This window comes from Trametes versicolor (assembly GCF_000271585.1).
Source record: "Trametes versicolor FP-101664 SS1 unplaced genomic scaffold TRAVEscaffold_8, whole genome shotgun sequence".
Taxonomy (NCBI): Eukaryota; Fungi; Basidiomycota; class Agaricomycetes; order Polyporales; family Polyporaceae; genus Trametes; species Trametes versicolor.
The window spans coordinates 2,191,127-2,203,987 of NW_007360328.1; the positions used below are offsets into that span (position 1 = coordinate 2,191,127).

At 57.6% G+C, this 12,861-nt stretch overlaps 6 protein-coding genes across 6 annotated transcripts; 3 read left to right on the top strand and 3 right to left on the bottom strand.

The window, feature by feature from the left end:
• Positions 1-992: 992 nt before the first annotated feature.
• Positions 993-1,642, bottom strand: TRAVEDRAFT_81124 (uncharacterized protein; the record flags this gene model as incomplete). Its single annotated transcript, XM_008042566.1, has 2 exons — positions 993-1,338; positions 1,398-1,642. Coding segments are annotated over 2 exons (591 nt in total), but the record flags the coding sequence as incomplete, so codon positions are not given.
• Positions 1,643-2,189: 547 nt separating this feature from the next.
• TRAVEDRAFT_128165 (uncharacterized protein) lies at positions 2,190-3,322 on the top strand (the record flags this gene model as incomplete). Its single annotated transcript, XM_008042567.1, has 2 exons — positions 2,190-2,560; positions 2,620-3,322. 2 exons carry the CDS (start codon positions 2,190-2,192, stop codon positions 3,320-3,322), a joined length of 1,074 nt encoding a protein of 357 aa, XP_008040758.1.
• Positions 3,323-3,467: 145 nt separating this feature from the next.
• TRAVEDRAFT_127241 (uncharacterized protein) lies at positions 3,468-4,509 on the bottom strand (the record flags this gene model as incomplete). Its single annotated transcript, XM_008042568.1, has 2 exons — positions 3,468-4,212; positions 4,274-4,509. Coding segments are annotated over 2 exons (981 nt in total), but the record flags the coding sequence as incomplete, so codon positions are not given.
• A 628-nt stretch (positions 4,510-5,137) lies between these two features.
• Positions 5,138-6,193, top strand: TRAVEDRAFT_127403 (uncharacterized protein; the record flags this gene model as incomplete). Its single annotated transcript, XM_008042569.1, has 2 exons — positions 5,138-5,424; positions 5,497-6,193. 2 exons carry the CDS (start codon positions 5,138-5,140, stop codon positions 6,191-6,193), a joined length of 984 nt encoding a protein of 327 aa, XP_008040760.1.
• A 1,129-nt stretch (positions 6,194-7,322) lies between these two features.
• On the top strand, positions 7,323-11,445 carry TRAVEDRAFT_128344 (uncharacterized protein; the record flags this gene model as incomplete). The annotated part of the gene is made up of 2 exons (XM_008042570.1): positions 7,323-7,696; positions 10,749-11,445. The coding sequence occupies 2 exons, from the start codon at positions 7,323-7,325 to the stop codon at positions 11,443-11,445; spliced, it is 1,071 nt and encodes a 356-aa protein (XP_008040761.1).
• A 277-nt stretch (positions 11,446-11,722) lies between these two features.
• Positions 11,723-12,814, bottom strand: TRAVEDRAFT_128217 (uncharacterized protein; the record flags this gene model as incomplete). Its single annotated transcript, XM_008042571.1, has 2 exons — positions 11,723-12,434; positions 12,504-12,814. 2 exons carry the CDS (start codon positions 12,812-12,814, stop codon positions 11,723-11,725), a joined length of 1,023 nt encoding a protein of 340 aa, XP_008040762.1.
• Between the last annotated feature and the right edge of the window lie 47 nt (positions 12,815-12,861).

The window sequence follows — 12,861 nt, forward strand, 5'->3', positions numbered from 1 at the left end:
TTTCGTACCGGATGGTCACGGTCACCACCGGTCGCGCCGCTTTTTGGGCCGCGCCGCTTCGTATCCGGGCGGTCACACCCCAAACCCCCCGCCGGATTGGTCGGGAAGTTACAGTAGGGATTTCCAAATAGGGCCTGGCTGGAGAAGGAGCGGATGATGAAGCGGCCGGTGCTGCCTGATTCAAACTCGGACGTTTGGTGGGATACGTTTGAAAGGTGCGCTACAGTGCTGCATGGCAGTACCCTCGCGCGCGACGAACACAACTTACGCATTCACAGATCAAATTGGCAGATCCTTGAACGGAGCGTCGGAATATTATACTCTGTCGTGTTTTTACATGCTACGCTACAAGTACAGGGAGGATAGGGAAATCCGTTACATATACCTGTCGCATCTGGGCGGAACTCCGAGTTACTAGGAATATGACAAATACAGATATCATCGCCACAAAAACTGACTCCGAGCTAACCTAGCACGTACCTGGAAATACAAATCATTGAATGCACCTGCAACGGTTGGACGAAAGCTCGAGTCAGTGGAAGGGTAGCAAACGCAGGGCCTGGCATCGGCGCAAAAGGTGAATCAACGTACCTTTACTTCTTCTATCAAGGGTCACCATCCTAGGAAGCGTCACTAGCTTGCCCCCCTTCGCCATCTGGCTGCGGCAGCGCAAGGCCGAATATCTCCGGTAGCTTCTTCCACACCGCCGCCCTCTCACGCGCATCCCGCTCCTCTACCATCTTCCGGCAGTGGCCACACAGCCGCGGGTCGCCTTTCGCGAGTAAGTCGTCGATAGCGCCCACGCGGATAGATGGATCAAGGTACGCAAGAGGAATGGCCGAGTCCCCGAGGTCCCGGAGCACTTGCTTGAACCTCCGAACGCAGTGGGCTGCCGTCCTGCCAGTGCACGCCCCGGAGGAACGCGGCCGGCATACGCGGAGCGTAATCCTGGCGCACTCGTCCATGATGCGGGTCCTCACGGAGTAGCACAGCAGAACGTCGTCCAGCGCAAGCTGCTCGCGCGAGCCGTCCTCGCGCTCGAATCCGCGAACCACCGTTTCCGCATTCTCGATGTTGCAGCAGGCGAAGAGCGCCATCAAGAGCAGGCTCGCGTCATCTGTGAGGCGCGCGAGGTTGACAACGCCGATGGTGTGCTCGACCTTGAATCCAGGCAGTCCGCGGTCGATTGTCCTCCATGCGTCACAATCCGTCGGGTAGTACGCTTTGAGAAAGCCGAGAGCGTTGTCAAGTAGATCTGGCATCTGGTACTTGTGGCCAAGGCGGACTGCCGCAGAGATGGTGTGGTATGTGTATTCTGGGGCTTTGTGGAAGAACGCGCTATAGACGAACGTCAGTGATTCAGTACGAAGACACTATGTAATGGGTCAATGAATTACTTTAAGCCGCCTCGGGGCATGTAAACACGCAGTACGTGGCGCAGGTCTTCGGGAGAGTCCGACAGATGAACCACGGGACATGGGACCTCCGCCAGTGCAGCGGTTGATGACGATGTAGCATGAGGCTGAGGAAGAGAGAACATGTCTCTGAACACGAGGGAGTGGTCCGCAAGAAGGCCCTTGTATACGCGGAACTCCACGTCGCGCGCAACGAGGATGATGTTTCCGTCGCTGTACCAAAATTCTTTGTCGCGTGTCCTTGCTACAGACTCGGTCGCGACCTGGATGTCTTCAAGTCCACCTTGCGTGGCGGGATCTTGAGTGTCGGAGGCTTCGAGAGCCGACTCGCGGGCTCGCTTTGGTGTAACACGCGCAGACATGGTAGTGCTGCATACGGGTCGACAACTCGATTTATCAGGTATATTCTAAATTACGATTTACTTACACAATTTTGAGGGGGCAAAGTGTCGACGCGAGTGGAGGAAACAAACGCAGCGGGCTGCTGCGGTAGCGCGACGCTCTGGAGAGGCTATCGCGGTAGGTCACTAGCACGTGATGCATGTCACAGCGTCACCGGCCGCGTCAAGCCGCGTCAGTGCCATTTTCAAGCTTTCGCTGTCACGTCGCTCAGCTTCTAGTACGACAGACACTGTTTGCTGGCCTAACCCGTGCACACTATATAGCTGGTCAGTCCAGCATCCATTACGATGACTGAAGTACTGACGGCTCGTGCGCATGTATTCTAACGTTTAATCAATTTCCAGTGCAGCGACCATGTTCCCCGCACGGCCGATGCGGAAGCGGGCCCGGACGGCTTCCAATGCGGGAGCGACAGACGCGCCCGATATTAAAGGACATGTGGCACAGGGCGCAGGAGATGTAAAACCGTTAGTGGAGGGCGAAAGGAAGCACGATCCCGAGTTTTGGTATAGCGACGGCAACATCATCCTCGTCGCACGCGATGTCGAATTCCGCGTATACAAAGGACTTCTCGCGGACCATTCCTCGGTTTTTAGGGACATGTTCTCCTTACCTCAACCTCCCACCAAAGCCTCCTCGCCCTCCGCCTTCGAAAATGGCACCTGCCCCGTCGTTCACCTATACGACTCTCCCGAAGATCTACGACACGTTCTACGTGCCTACATGCCTAAAGGCGACTCAAGGTGCTTGTACAATCTGCGCCCGCTTTCCTCGCATCCGTGCGCCTGACGAACGTTTGCAGCCCATTCTTCATGACCTCCCTGTCATACTCGTACCCTGCGATATCAGCCGCGATCCGGCTCGGGCACAAGTACCAGATGCAGAAGCTCCTCGACCACGCCATCGCGTACCTCAAGCGGCACTACACAAACGACTACGACGCCTGGGCGAGCCACCCGGACTACGTGCCCGCCGGCTTCGGCATCCAGGAGCACGCGATCGGCGTCGTGAACCTCGCGCGCCTGGCGGGCGAGGCCAGCATCCTCCCGACCGCGCTCCTCGCGTGCTGCATCCTGAACGACGACATCCTCGACGGCTTCGTGCGCGAGGACGGCGCGCGCGAGCAGCTCGCGCTGGAGGACGTCAAGCTGTGTCTCGCGGCGAAGGACCGCCTGGTGCGCGAGATGATCACGGTCGCGGTCCGCGTCCTCCAGCCGGTGAGTGCAGATGGGTGCAAGTCGAGGCAGTTCTGCACGGACACGTTCAAGCGCGAGCTTGCGAACATGGAGGCGCGGGTGGAGGATATGGTGAATCCGGATCCGTGTGGGGTGCCGCTCGATGTGAAGTTCGGGGAGGGCATCTTGTGCATGGCGTGTCGGATGATGGTGCAGAAGCGCGACGACCGCGAGAGGAGGGCGGTTTGGAAGAAGCTGCCGGAGATCTTCGGTGTTACGTTGGTGCACGCGCCAGCTAACGCTGCGGGTGGTAATGCGGGCGTTCCATAGCCAAGTTTGTCCGCTCAGGGAGCGGCTGCTGCGAAGCTGTAGGCTATATTCAATTACACACTGCGCCACCTCAATTCGGAGGGTTCATCTTGTTCCATAATCATGTAGGCGTGATATGCGAGTGAACGTACTGCATAATAGGCAATCATCTGTCACACACCGCAAAGAGCTTCCTGTCCCACCCGTCCACCCGCACACCCATGATCTCCGGCAATTCCAGCCACACCTCGAGCCGCTCCCTCATGTCCCTCCTCCTCAGCATCTTGCGGCAGCTCGCGCAGCACCCATCCAGAAAGCCGATCCCTTCCTCCTCCTCAAACGGCTCGAGCCACGACGAGAACACGTCCGGGTGCGCGAAGTGGTCCGCCCTGCCCCGCACCTCCAGCAGCACATGCTGCAGCACGCGCGCGCACGCGGCCCGCCCGGTGCACGCGTCCGAGTCCCGCACGCGGGGCTCGAATATGCGCAGGGCGAGCGTAAGCATGCGCGCGGCGAGGGCCGTGCGCGCGGCGAGGGCCATGCGCGCGGCGAAGCAGCGCACGAGGTCGTCCGCGGACAGTGTCTCGCGCGTGCCGTCCTCGCGCGTGTATCCGTGCGCGATGTCCGCGTCGAGCGCGCAGCAGGCGAGGAGCGCGGTGGGCAGGAGGGACGGGTCGTCGACGAGGCGCGCGAGGTTGACGACCCCGATTGCGTAATCCTTTTTGATTGGGCAGTCGTCCTCGTAGAGCGGGCCCTCAGACCAGACGAGGAAGTCGTCGGTGAAACAGCGTTTCAGGTACTGGATCCCTTGTGTGACCATGGCTTGCATTTGGTACTTGTGTCCGAGGCGGATGAGGGCGGAGGCCATGTCGAACGACGGGGTGTCTTGACCCTCGGAGAACGAGAAAAACCTGTGCGCAGTACCTAGTGAGTGATATGTATTCGGAGATACCGAGCTTGAAAATACGTCACCTCAAATCGTTCCTAGGTAAGCATATCCGCAGTACGTGCCTGAGATCCTCCGGGGAGTCGCTCAAGTGGACGACCGGACACGCATCGGAGATGTGTGTGCTTTCAGGTGACGTGGAGGATACAGGTTGAGGGAGGGAGAACATGTCTTGGAAAACGGGGGAGTGGTGGGCAAGAACTCCTTTGAACACGCGAAACTCGTAGGATTTGGCCACGAGGATGACGTTCCCGTTTTCGAATTAAAACTCGGTATCTCGCGTTCTGGCGGGAGAGTCGAAGCCATCCGAAAGCGATGGTTCAGTCCTTTGACGTTTCCGGCTGACCGTAGAGCTTGACATTTCTCGATGAATGGCGTTGTAACTGTTGCGTCGCGATGCGGTCACAAATTTAGCAAACAAGTCGAGAACCAGGGTATTTTCTGTACTAATATGGTCGCGTAGTTAACACTAGTGACATATAATTACGATGCGCTGAAAACTGACCTGCCTTGGGGGTATGTGGATGATGGTCGGAACGTCGAGCTCTGGCTTTACTGCAAGTGTCAGGCGTGATAATCGCGGCGAGTCACTCGCACGTGATGTGCTGTCACGCATTACTTCGCCGTTCGGAATCGCCACGCTTCACCGACATCCTCCACATCGACCGCTATCGACTTTTTAATAATACATATCTCGTAACCTCAAGGTATGTATTTACGCTATATATACCCGTACACTAGCTAGTTTTCGGTTGCATACTTAGCTCATCGCCCATCTTGTAACAGAGACGACTCGGATGTCCACAGCTCCACGCGGGAAACGGGCCCGGACGTTGTCGACCGCGTCCGGCTCCGGTCTCCAAAATGGAGAGAAGCAAGACGCAGAACACATGCGATCCGCACAGTCCGTTTTGAGGAAGCGCGACGAGGAATTCTGGTACTGCGACGGAAGCATCATCCTCGTAGCGGGCGACGTCGAGTTCCGCATATACAAAGGACTTCTCGCCGACCACTCTCCTGTATTCAAAGATATGTTTTCGCTACCACAGCCTCCGGTTGCCGCCTCCCCGACTCGGACAAACGACCCCTGCCCCGTGGTACACCTATCGGACTCTCCTGACGACCTGCGGCACGTCCTCCGCGCATATATGCCCAAAGGCGACCCCAGGTACCGCTCGTCACGACGTCTCGTCTATATTAGCTGGATAATGCACAGCTGACGAATCATTTTCAGCCCATTCTACCTCAGTGTTCCGTTATACTCATACGACGAAATCTCGGCAGCTATCCGACTCGGCCACAAGTACCAGATGTCGAAGTTGCTCGACCACGCGCTCGACTATCTCAAGCGGCACTACACAAACGACTACACGACCTGGTATGATCACGCCGACTACGTTCCTCTGGGCTTCAAGCACCAATTCTACGCAATTGGCGTGGTCAACCTCGCGCGCCTGACCGGCGAGACCAGCATCCTCCCAACCGCGCTCCTCGCGTGCTGCATGCTCGGCAAAAACCTTGCCCACGGCTTTGAGCGCGTCGACGGGTCCCGCGAGCACCTCAGCCTCGACGACATTGGCTTGTGTATCGCCGGGAAGGACAAGCTCATCAGGGAGTCCATCAGGGTCGCGTTCCGCGTCTTCCGGCCAACCGTCTCGGACCGGTGCAAGACACCCGGCTGCCTCGAAGCCTTCAGGAAGATGGCCACCGGTGCCGAGCAGTTCGTCGACCACATCTCCGATCCAGAGCCGTGTGGCGTGTTCTACAGCACCATCGCGGACACCGGGCTTTGCAGGCACTGCCAGGCGATGGTCAAGGAGCGCGACAATAGCGAGAGGAGAGCGGTATGGGCGAAGCTTCCCGAGATATTCGGGGTCACATTGCCGCCGGAGGCTCCCAGGGTCGGTGTCCAGGCTGGCGGAAACGCAGGTGCTCCCGCATCGTGAGCGTGATAATGAATGTAAGCCGAGAGACTACTTGCGCACCGATCCCGCCCCTCACCTTACCGTTCCAGGTAGCGACATGGCACAGATGTTATGTTTCGGTGGTCTTTTCGAGCTGTTGTCCTTCCCTCCGCGTGAAGGCAGCGAGACGGGATCCCAGAAAGTCGGCATAAGCGGGCAGATGAAAGCGCAAACGTCCCTGGTAGAGCTTGACGCCTCGATCGGACGAGGTGGAGTAGATGCTGGCTGTCGAAATGAAACCATGTCGTCAAAGACGGGCGTGTGGTCGGCGAGGATGTCTTTGTACACCCGGAACTCGATGACGCCCCCCATTAGGACCACGTTTCCGTCCCCAAACCAGAGCTCGGCATCTCGTATCTTCACACACAGCCCCTCGGGCTTTGTGCTTTCTGCCATTGGCGCAGCGAGTGGTATGCAAAGGGTGCGTTATTGCAATGTCGGCACCTGTAGCTTCAGCTCGACAACTGTGATCAGTACTCTTGCCACACGGAGCTTCGGTACGTACTTCGGGCAAGATGTTTCTGACCTGCAAGCAAGCTAGAAGGATTGCGGTCTTCCTGATCGGACTGTTTCTTGAATTCTACTGTGGATAGCGAAAGCAACACATTCGATAAACAGGGAGATGCTTTCAAGGAGCAAGCGAACTGCGTATGGCCGCGGCACGTAGCTGCGGTAGATCACGGGATATCACCTTCGGGAAGTCTAATTTTCTTCCCTGTCTCTCGCTCAGCGCTCAGCGCTCAGCCCCCACCATTCACCACATCTTTCTGTGCACCCACCGTCCTGCCAGCTGCTTTGTTCCACGGCGGCTGCATCCTGCTCGACTTGGAAGACGGGCACTGACGGCGTATAGCGCAGGTGCATCTTCTCTACACTGACTGGGCCGCAGACCTTCTGCATGATCAGCGCAGTTGCTAATGCTGCTGCGCGTGCATGTAGCACGACTTACGCGTTCTATTCCGCGCTGCTGGCACAGCTCGCCCAAGTGACAATCCTTAAAGCGTACAACTATCTCGAACCCCCGCGGGTAAGTCGAGTCTTTGTCGGTGATACTAGCACTTCTGACTGTCCTCTCACCAGTGTGGTATAACCAGGTTCATAATCAACGGAGATGTCTGGGCCTATCACGCGAAAACGAGCCCGGCTCGAGTCCTCGAACGACAACAGCCATGATATTCCGGAAGGCACAGGACAAAGCTCAAATGAGCAGCAAGATGATCGCAACGCCACGAGAACCAGAGACAAAGACTTCTGGTACGACGACGGCACCATCATACTCGTCGCCGGTAGCGTCGAATTCCGCGTCTACAAGGGAATTCTCTCCGAGAACTCTTCCGTTTTCCGAGACATGTTCTCCCTGCCACAACCACCCATACCTTCGACGGCACTCCCCACTGCCGACGGGTGCCCTGTAGTCCACCTATCCGACTCTCCCAAAGATTGGAGGCACGTTCTGCGTGTCTACACCCACAAAAATCATCCGAGGTATCACCTTACATTTCGTATTTGCCAGACTTCTGACAGAGCTGACGGTGACCCTATAGCCCATTTGAATCCCCTGAGGATCCCTCCTTCGCCGAAATAGCGGCAGTGGCGCGGCTGGCACACAAATACCAGATGACCAGACTCTTCGAGCAAGCACTCGCCTACCTGAAGACGTACTACACCAATAACTACGACACTTGGTACCGTTATAACGGATTCGTTCCGCCGGGTTTCGTGGAGGAAGAGGCTATTGGCATCGTCAACCTCGCCCGTTTCTTGGGAGAGACGAGCCTCCTGCCAACCGCGCTCCTCGCGTGCTGTCAACTAGGCCGCGAGATCGTCGACGGCTTCAAGCGCGAGGACGGCACGCGCGAGCAGCTCGCGCTTCACGACATCGGCCTGTGCTTTGCAGCCAAGCCTCGGCTTGTCCAGGCATCGATCGGCGTCGCGCTCCACGCCTTGCGGCCAGTCGCTGCGGAAAGGTGCACGAGGGCGGCGAAGTGCAAAACCGGATTTAGGCACCTCATGATGAAGGTCGAGAAACGACTAGACGAAGTGGCGGGGGCGGATCCGTTCCTCGGGCCGTTCAGTATCCTTAACGTCTCCGACGTTGAAAATGAGCTGTGTCAGACATGTAAGGCGATGGCAAAGAGCCGCGAGTCCAAGGAAAACGTGCGGTGTGGGCTAGATTGCCGGAGATACTGGGTATCGCTGAGGGTCGTAGTGGTACTTCCTGACGAAAACTCGAGCACTTACTGGGACGGGTACAAAAGGTATGCCTCAGAACCGTCGTGCGCGACCGACAGAGATCACGCGCTAAAAACTCAGTATACCCGTAAGCAGATCATCACAGTATTATACTTTGCCGTTTTGTCAGATGTTGCGCTAGAAATATACGGAGAGAGGGGAATCCATTCCATAGGCCTGTGGCGTCTGGGAGAACCTTCGAATCAGCAGGAGGATGGTAAGTATAGGGATCATCGGCGCGCAAACGGTGTCTGCAAGTCTAGCACGTACCTCGACGCCCCCTCTCAAGGTGTACTAATACCCTCTCCAGCTTCATCCGTGTGGTTGGCCGGTGCTGGCGGCAATTCGAGGCCAAATATTTCCGGCAACTTCGCCCACACCGCCACTCTCTCGCGCGAATCGCGCTCCTCCACCATCGCCCGGCAGGGCTCGCACAGCCGCGGCTCGTCATCTGCGAGTAAGGCCTCGATAGCGCTCACGCGGATAGAGGGGTCCATATACGCAAAGGGGTCATCCGCATCCGCGTCCTCGAGCTCCCGGAGCACGTGCTTGAATTTACGAACGCAGTTTGCCACTGTCTTGCACGCACTGGAGGCCTGCGGCCGACACACCCGGAGCGTGATCCTCGTGCACTCCTCCTGAAGGCGGGTCTTCGCGGAATAGCACAGCACAACGTCGTCGAGCGTGAGCTGCTCGCGCGAGCCGTCCTCGCGTTCGAATCCACGGACCACGGTTTCCGCCTCGTCGATGTTGCAGCAGACAAGCAGCGCCATCAGGAGCAAGCCGACCTCGTCGGTGAGGCGGGCAAGGTTAACGATACCGATGGCATGGTACATCCAAAACCCGGGAGGACCGTAGTCTTCGGATGACTTCCATTGCTGATAGTCGGTCGGGTAGTACTTCTTGAGAAAGGCTACAGCGTTGTTCAGGAGATCCGGCATTTGATACTTGTGGCCAAGACGGATTGCCGCTGAGATCGTGTCATACGAGTAGTTGGGAGTACTGTGGAAGAACGCACTGTAAACGAACAGTCGGTGACGTCAAAGTGCCAGACAGTGTGCGAATGTACTTCGGGCCGCCTCTCGGCATGTACACACGGAGCATGTGCCGCAGGTCCTCGGGGGAGTCTGACACGTGAACCACCGGACAGGAGTCTTCCACAGATACGGCAGATGTGGAGGACGACTGGTCCTCCACAGGAGGTTGAGGGAGAGAGAACATGTCTCTGAACACGGGGGAGTGGTCTGCGAGAAGTCCCTTGTAGACACGGAACTCGACGTCGCGTGCGACCAGGATGATGCTTCCGTCGCTGTACCAAAATTCCTCGTCGCGCGTTCTTGCAGCGGGTTCGGATGCAGATTGGATGTCTGTAGCGGTTTGAGTCGACCCATCATGAGTGTCGGCGGAGGCGTCCACAAACGAAGACGTGCGGACGCGCTTTCGTGTCGCGCGCGCGGACATCGCAGCTGTGATCGAAAGGCCGAAATCCATCAGTTACGTTGATATATGTTTCAATTCAATATTCGCTCACAAATTTGAGGCGGCAGATTTGCCTGGAGTGTATCGCAGCGACGTGGAAGTGGAAAGAAACACAGTGCCGTAATCGGGTAATGTCACGCTTCGGTGTTTTTGCGGGTAATCGCGGTGAGTCACCGGCACATGATCCCGGTCATACTGCTGTTAGCGCGTCGATGCGGTTCCCAGACTTCCGCTGTCGTGTCCGACATCCTCCAGCACCTCCAATACCACGACATACCGAACACTGTTCACCTCTTTCAAACACACCACATATTTGGTAAGTATGAGGTTATGAACATCGTAGATACTTGCAATACAAGTATTAATGGGACACTTACTAGCTTCCGACGTGGATCTGTATTGCAGCGACCATGTCTATGCAGGGCAAGCGGAAGCGAGCACGGACTGCTTCGATTGCGGGCGCATCTGAACCGGCCGACACTCAAGAACTTACGGTCGGGCCTGGCGCAAGGGAGCGGGATGCTGAGTTCTGGTATCCCGACGGCAACATCACGCTCGTTGCCCATGACGTTGAGTTTCGCGTGTACAAGGGACTCCTCGCCGACCACTCCCCGGTGTTCAGCGACATGTTCTCCCTGCCTCAACCCCCCAACCCTGCGTCCGCCGCCTCTGCCCCAAACGATGACGTCTGCCCCGTGGTCCACGTGTCCGACTCTCCCGAAGACCTCCGGCACATCCTGCGCGCCTACATGCCTAGAGGCGACTCGAGGTGTCTATTCTCCCAGCACCATTTTATACATTCGCATGGCTGACGCGCCCCATTCAGTCCATTCTTTGTGACTGCCCCATCATACTCGTACGCCATGATCTCTGCGGCCGTCCGGCTCGGCCACAAGTACCAGATGTCGAAGCTGCTCGACCACGCGATGGAGTACCTCAAGAACCACTACGTATGCGACTTCGATACATGGGGGAGCTACCCCGACTACTTTCCCGCCGGGTTTGAAGACCATGGGCAAGCGATCGGTGTCGTGAACCTCGCCCGTCTGACGGAAGAGACGACTGTGCTACCGACGGCGCTCCTCGCATGCTGCGCTCTCAACGAAAAGATCGTCGAGGGCTTCATACGGGAGGACGGTACCCGAGAGCAGCTCGCGCTCGAGGACATCAAGCTGTGCCTCGCGGCGAGGGACCGGCTGGTCAAGAAGTCCATCGGGATCGCGTTCCGCGTCTTCCATCCGATCGTCGCGGAGGGGTGCATGTCGTTCGAGTCCTGCGTGGAGATCTTCAAGCGCATGCCCACAAGTCTCAACTACCACATAGATGAGATCGCAAAACCCGATCTTTGGAGCGTGCCGCCGTTCGACGACAAGTTCGGGGCTGGCATGCTGTGTCAACAATGCCGAGTGATGGTCAAGGCTCGCATTGCTAGCGAGAGGTCGGTCGGTTGGAATGAGCTGCCGGAGGTATTTGACATCGAGTTGCCCGTACGAGCAAGCGATGCAGCGTGGTGGTGCAGATGACGCGGGTGCACCATAATCAGTTATTGTCGGGGTACGCACATGTGGTTTGCGCATCGCTCCATCTACTCGCTCCCCGCTAACATTCAGTTGTTCGCCGTGACAGGAATACAAGGCGGTTTGATCACCCAATGCCGCAACGTTTATGCATTGCTCGTGTCTTCACATCAGCTACCGTCTATCCCTACCATGTCTACCTGGAAACAGAGGTCAACTCAGAGAGCGAAGTGCGGAACGGTTGCCGCACTATCGTGAGCTTTCGTACCTCGATCCGCTCTGTCTACGGGTGAACTGCGTCCCCAACAGCCTGCCCTTCATCGTTAGCGACCTTCGGCAATTCGATGCCAAATATCTCCGGCAGCGTTTCCCACAGCGCCTTCCTCTCGCACAAATCACGGTCCGCAACCGTCTTCTGGCAGTGCGCGCACAGCCCCGGGTCACTTCTCTCGATCAAGTCGTCGAGAGGACGCGGACGCTCGGACGGCTCGATAAACGCCATGGTTGTCTCCGTATCCCCGAGCTCCAGGCGTGCCTGCTCGAGTCTGCGCAGGCAGCGCGAGCGCGTCATGCATGCGTCCGACACCTGCAAACCCAAGCAGACGCGGAGCGAGACCTGCTTGGACTCCTCAAGGAGTCGGCGCTTTGCGGACTCGCAGAGCGCGATGTCCTCGGGCGTGAGCTGCTCGCGCGAGCCGTCCTCGCGTTCGAAGCCGTGAATCAGCGCGTCCGCGTCGTCGATGTGGCAGCAGACGAGGAGGGCGATGACGAGGAGGTCTGAGTCGCCAACAAGGCGTGCGAGGTTGACGACGCCAATGGCGTGTTCCAGCGAGAAACTGGGCGCACCGCAGTCTCCGAATTCGGTCCAGTCATCGTAGTCCATGGGGTAATGCGTCTTGAGAAAGAGGATAGCGCTGTCGAGGAGATCCCGCATTTGGTACTTGTGACCTAAGCGGACTGCCGCCGAGATCGCGTGGTACGAGTGCCGAGATGTGCTATAGAACAATGCGCTGCAGGGAGTGGTGAGCTATGCTCCGCTCTCGAGGCACGATGCACGAATGTACCTCGGGCCGTGCCTTGGCATGTAGACGCGTAGGATGTGACGCATGTCCTCGGGGGAGTCCGACAGGCGAACCACGGGACAGAGGGTCTCCGCGGATTCGACAGGCACGGAAGACGATACGGCTGGAGGCTGGGCAAGAGAGAACATATCTCTGAACACGGGGGAGTGGTGGGTGAGAAGGCCCTTGTACACGCGGAACTCGACGTCGCGTGCGACGAGGATTATGCTTCCGTCACTATACCAAAACTCATCGTCGCGTGTTCTTGCAACAGACTCGTCCGAGTCTCCGTCGCCTCGTGGCGCATGATCCATGGAACTTGAGGCAGGAGTTGCGACCGAAGAGGTCGGAGACCACTTGC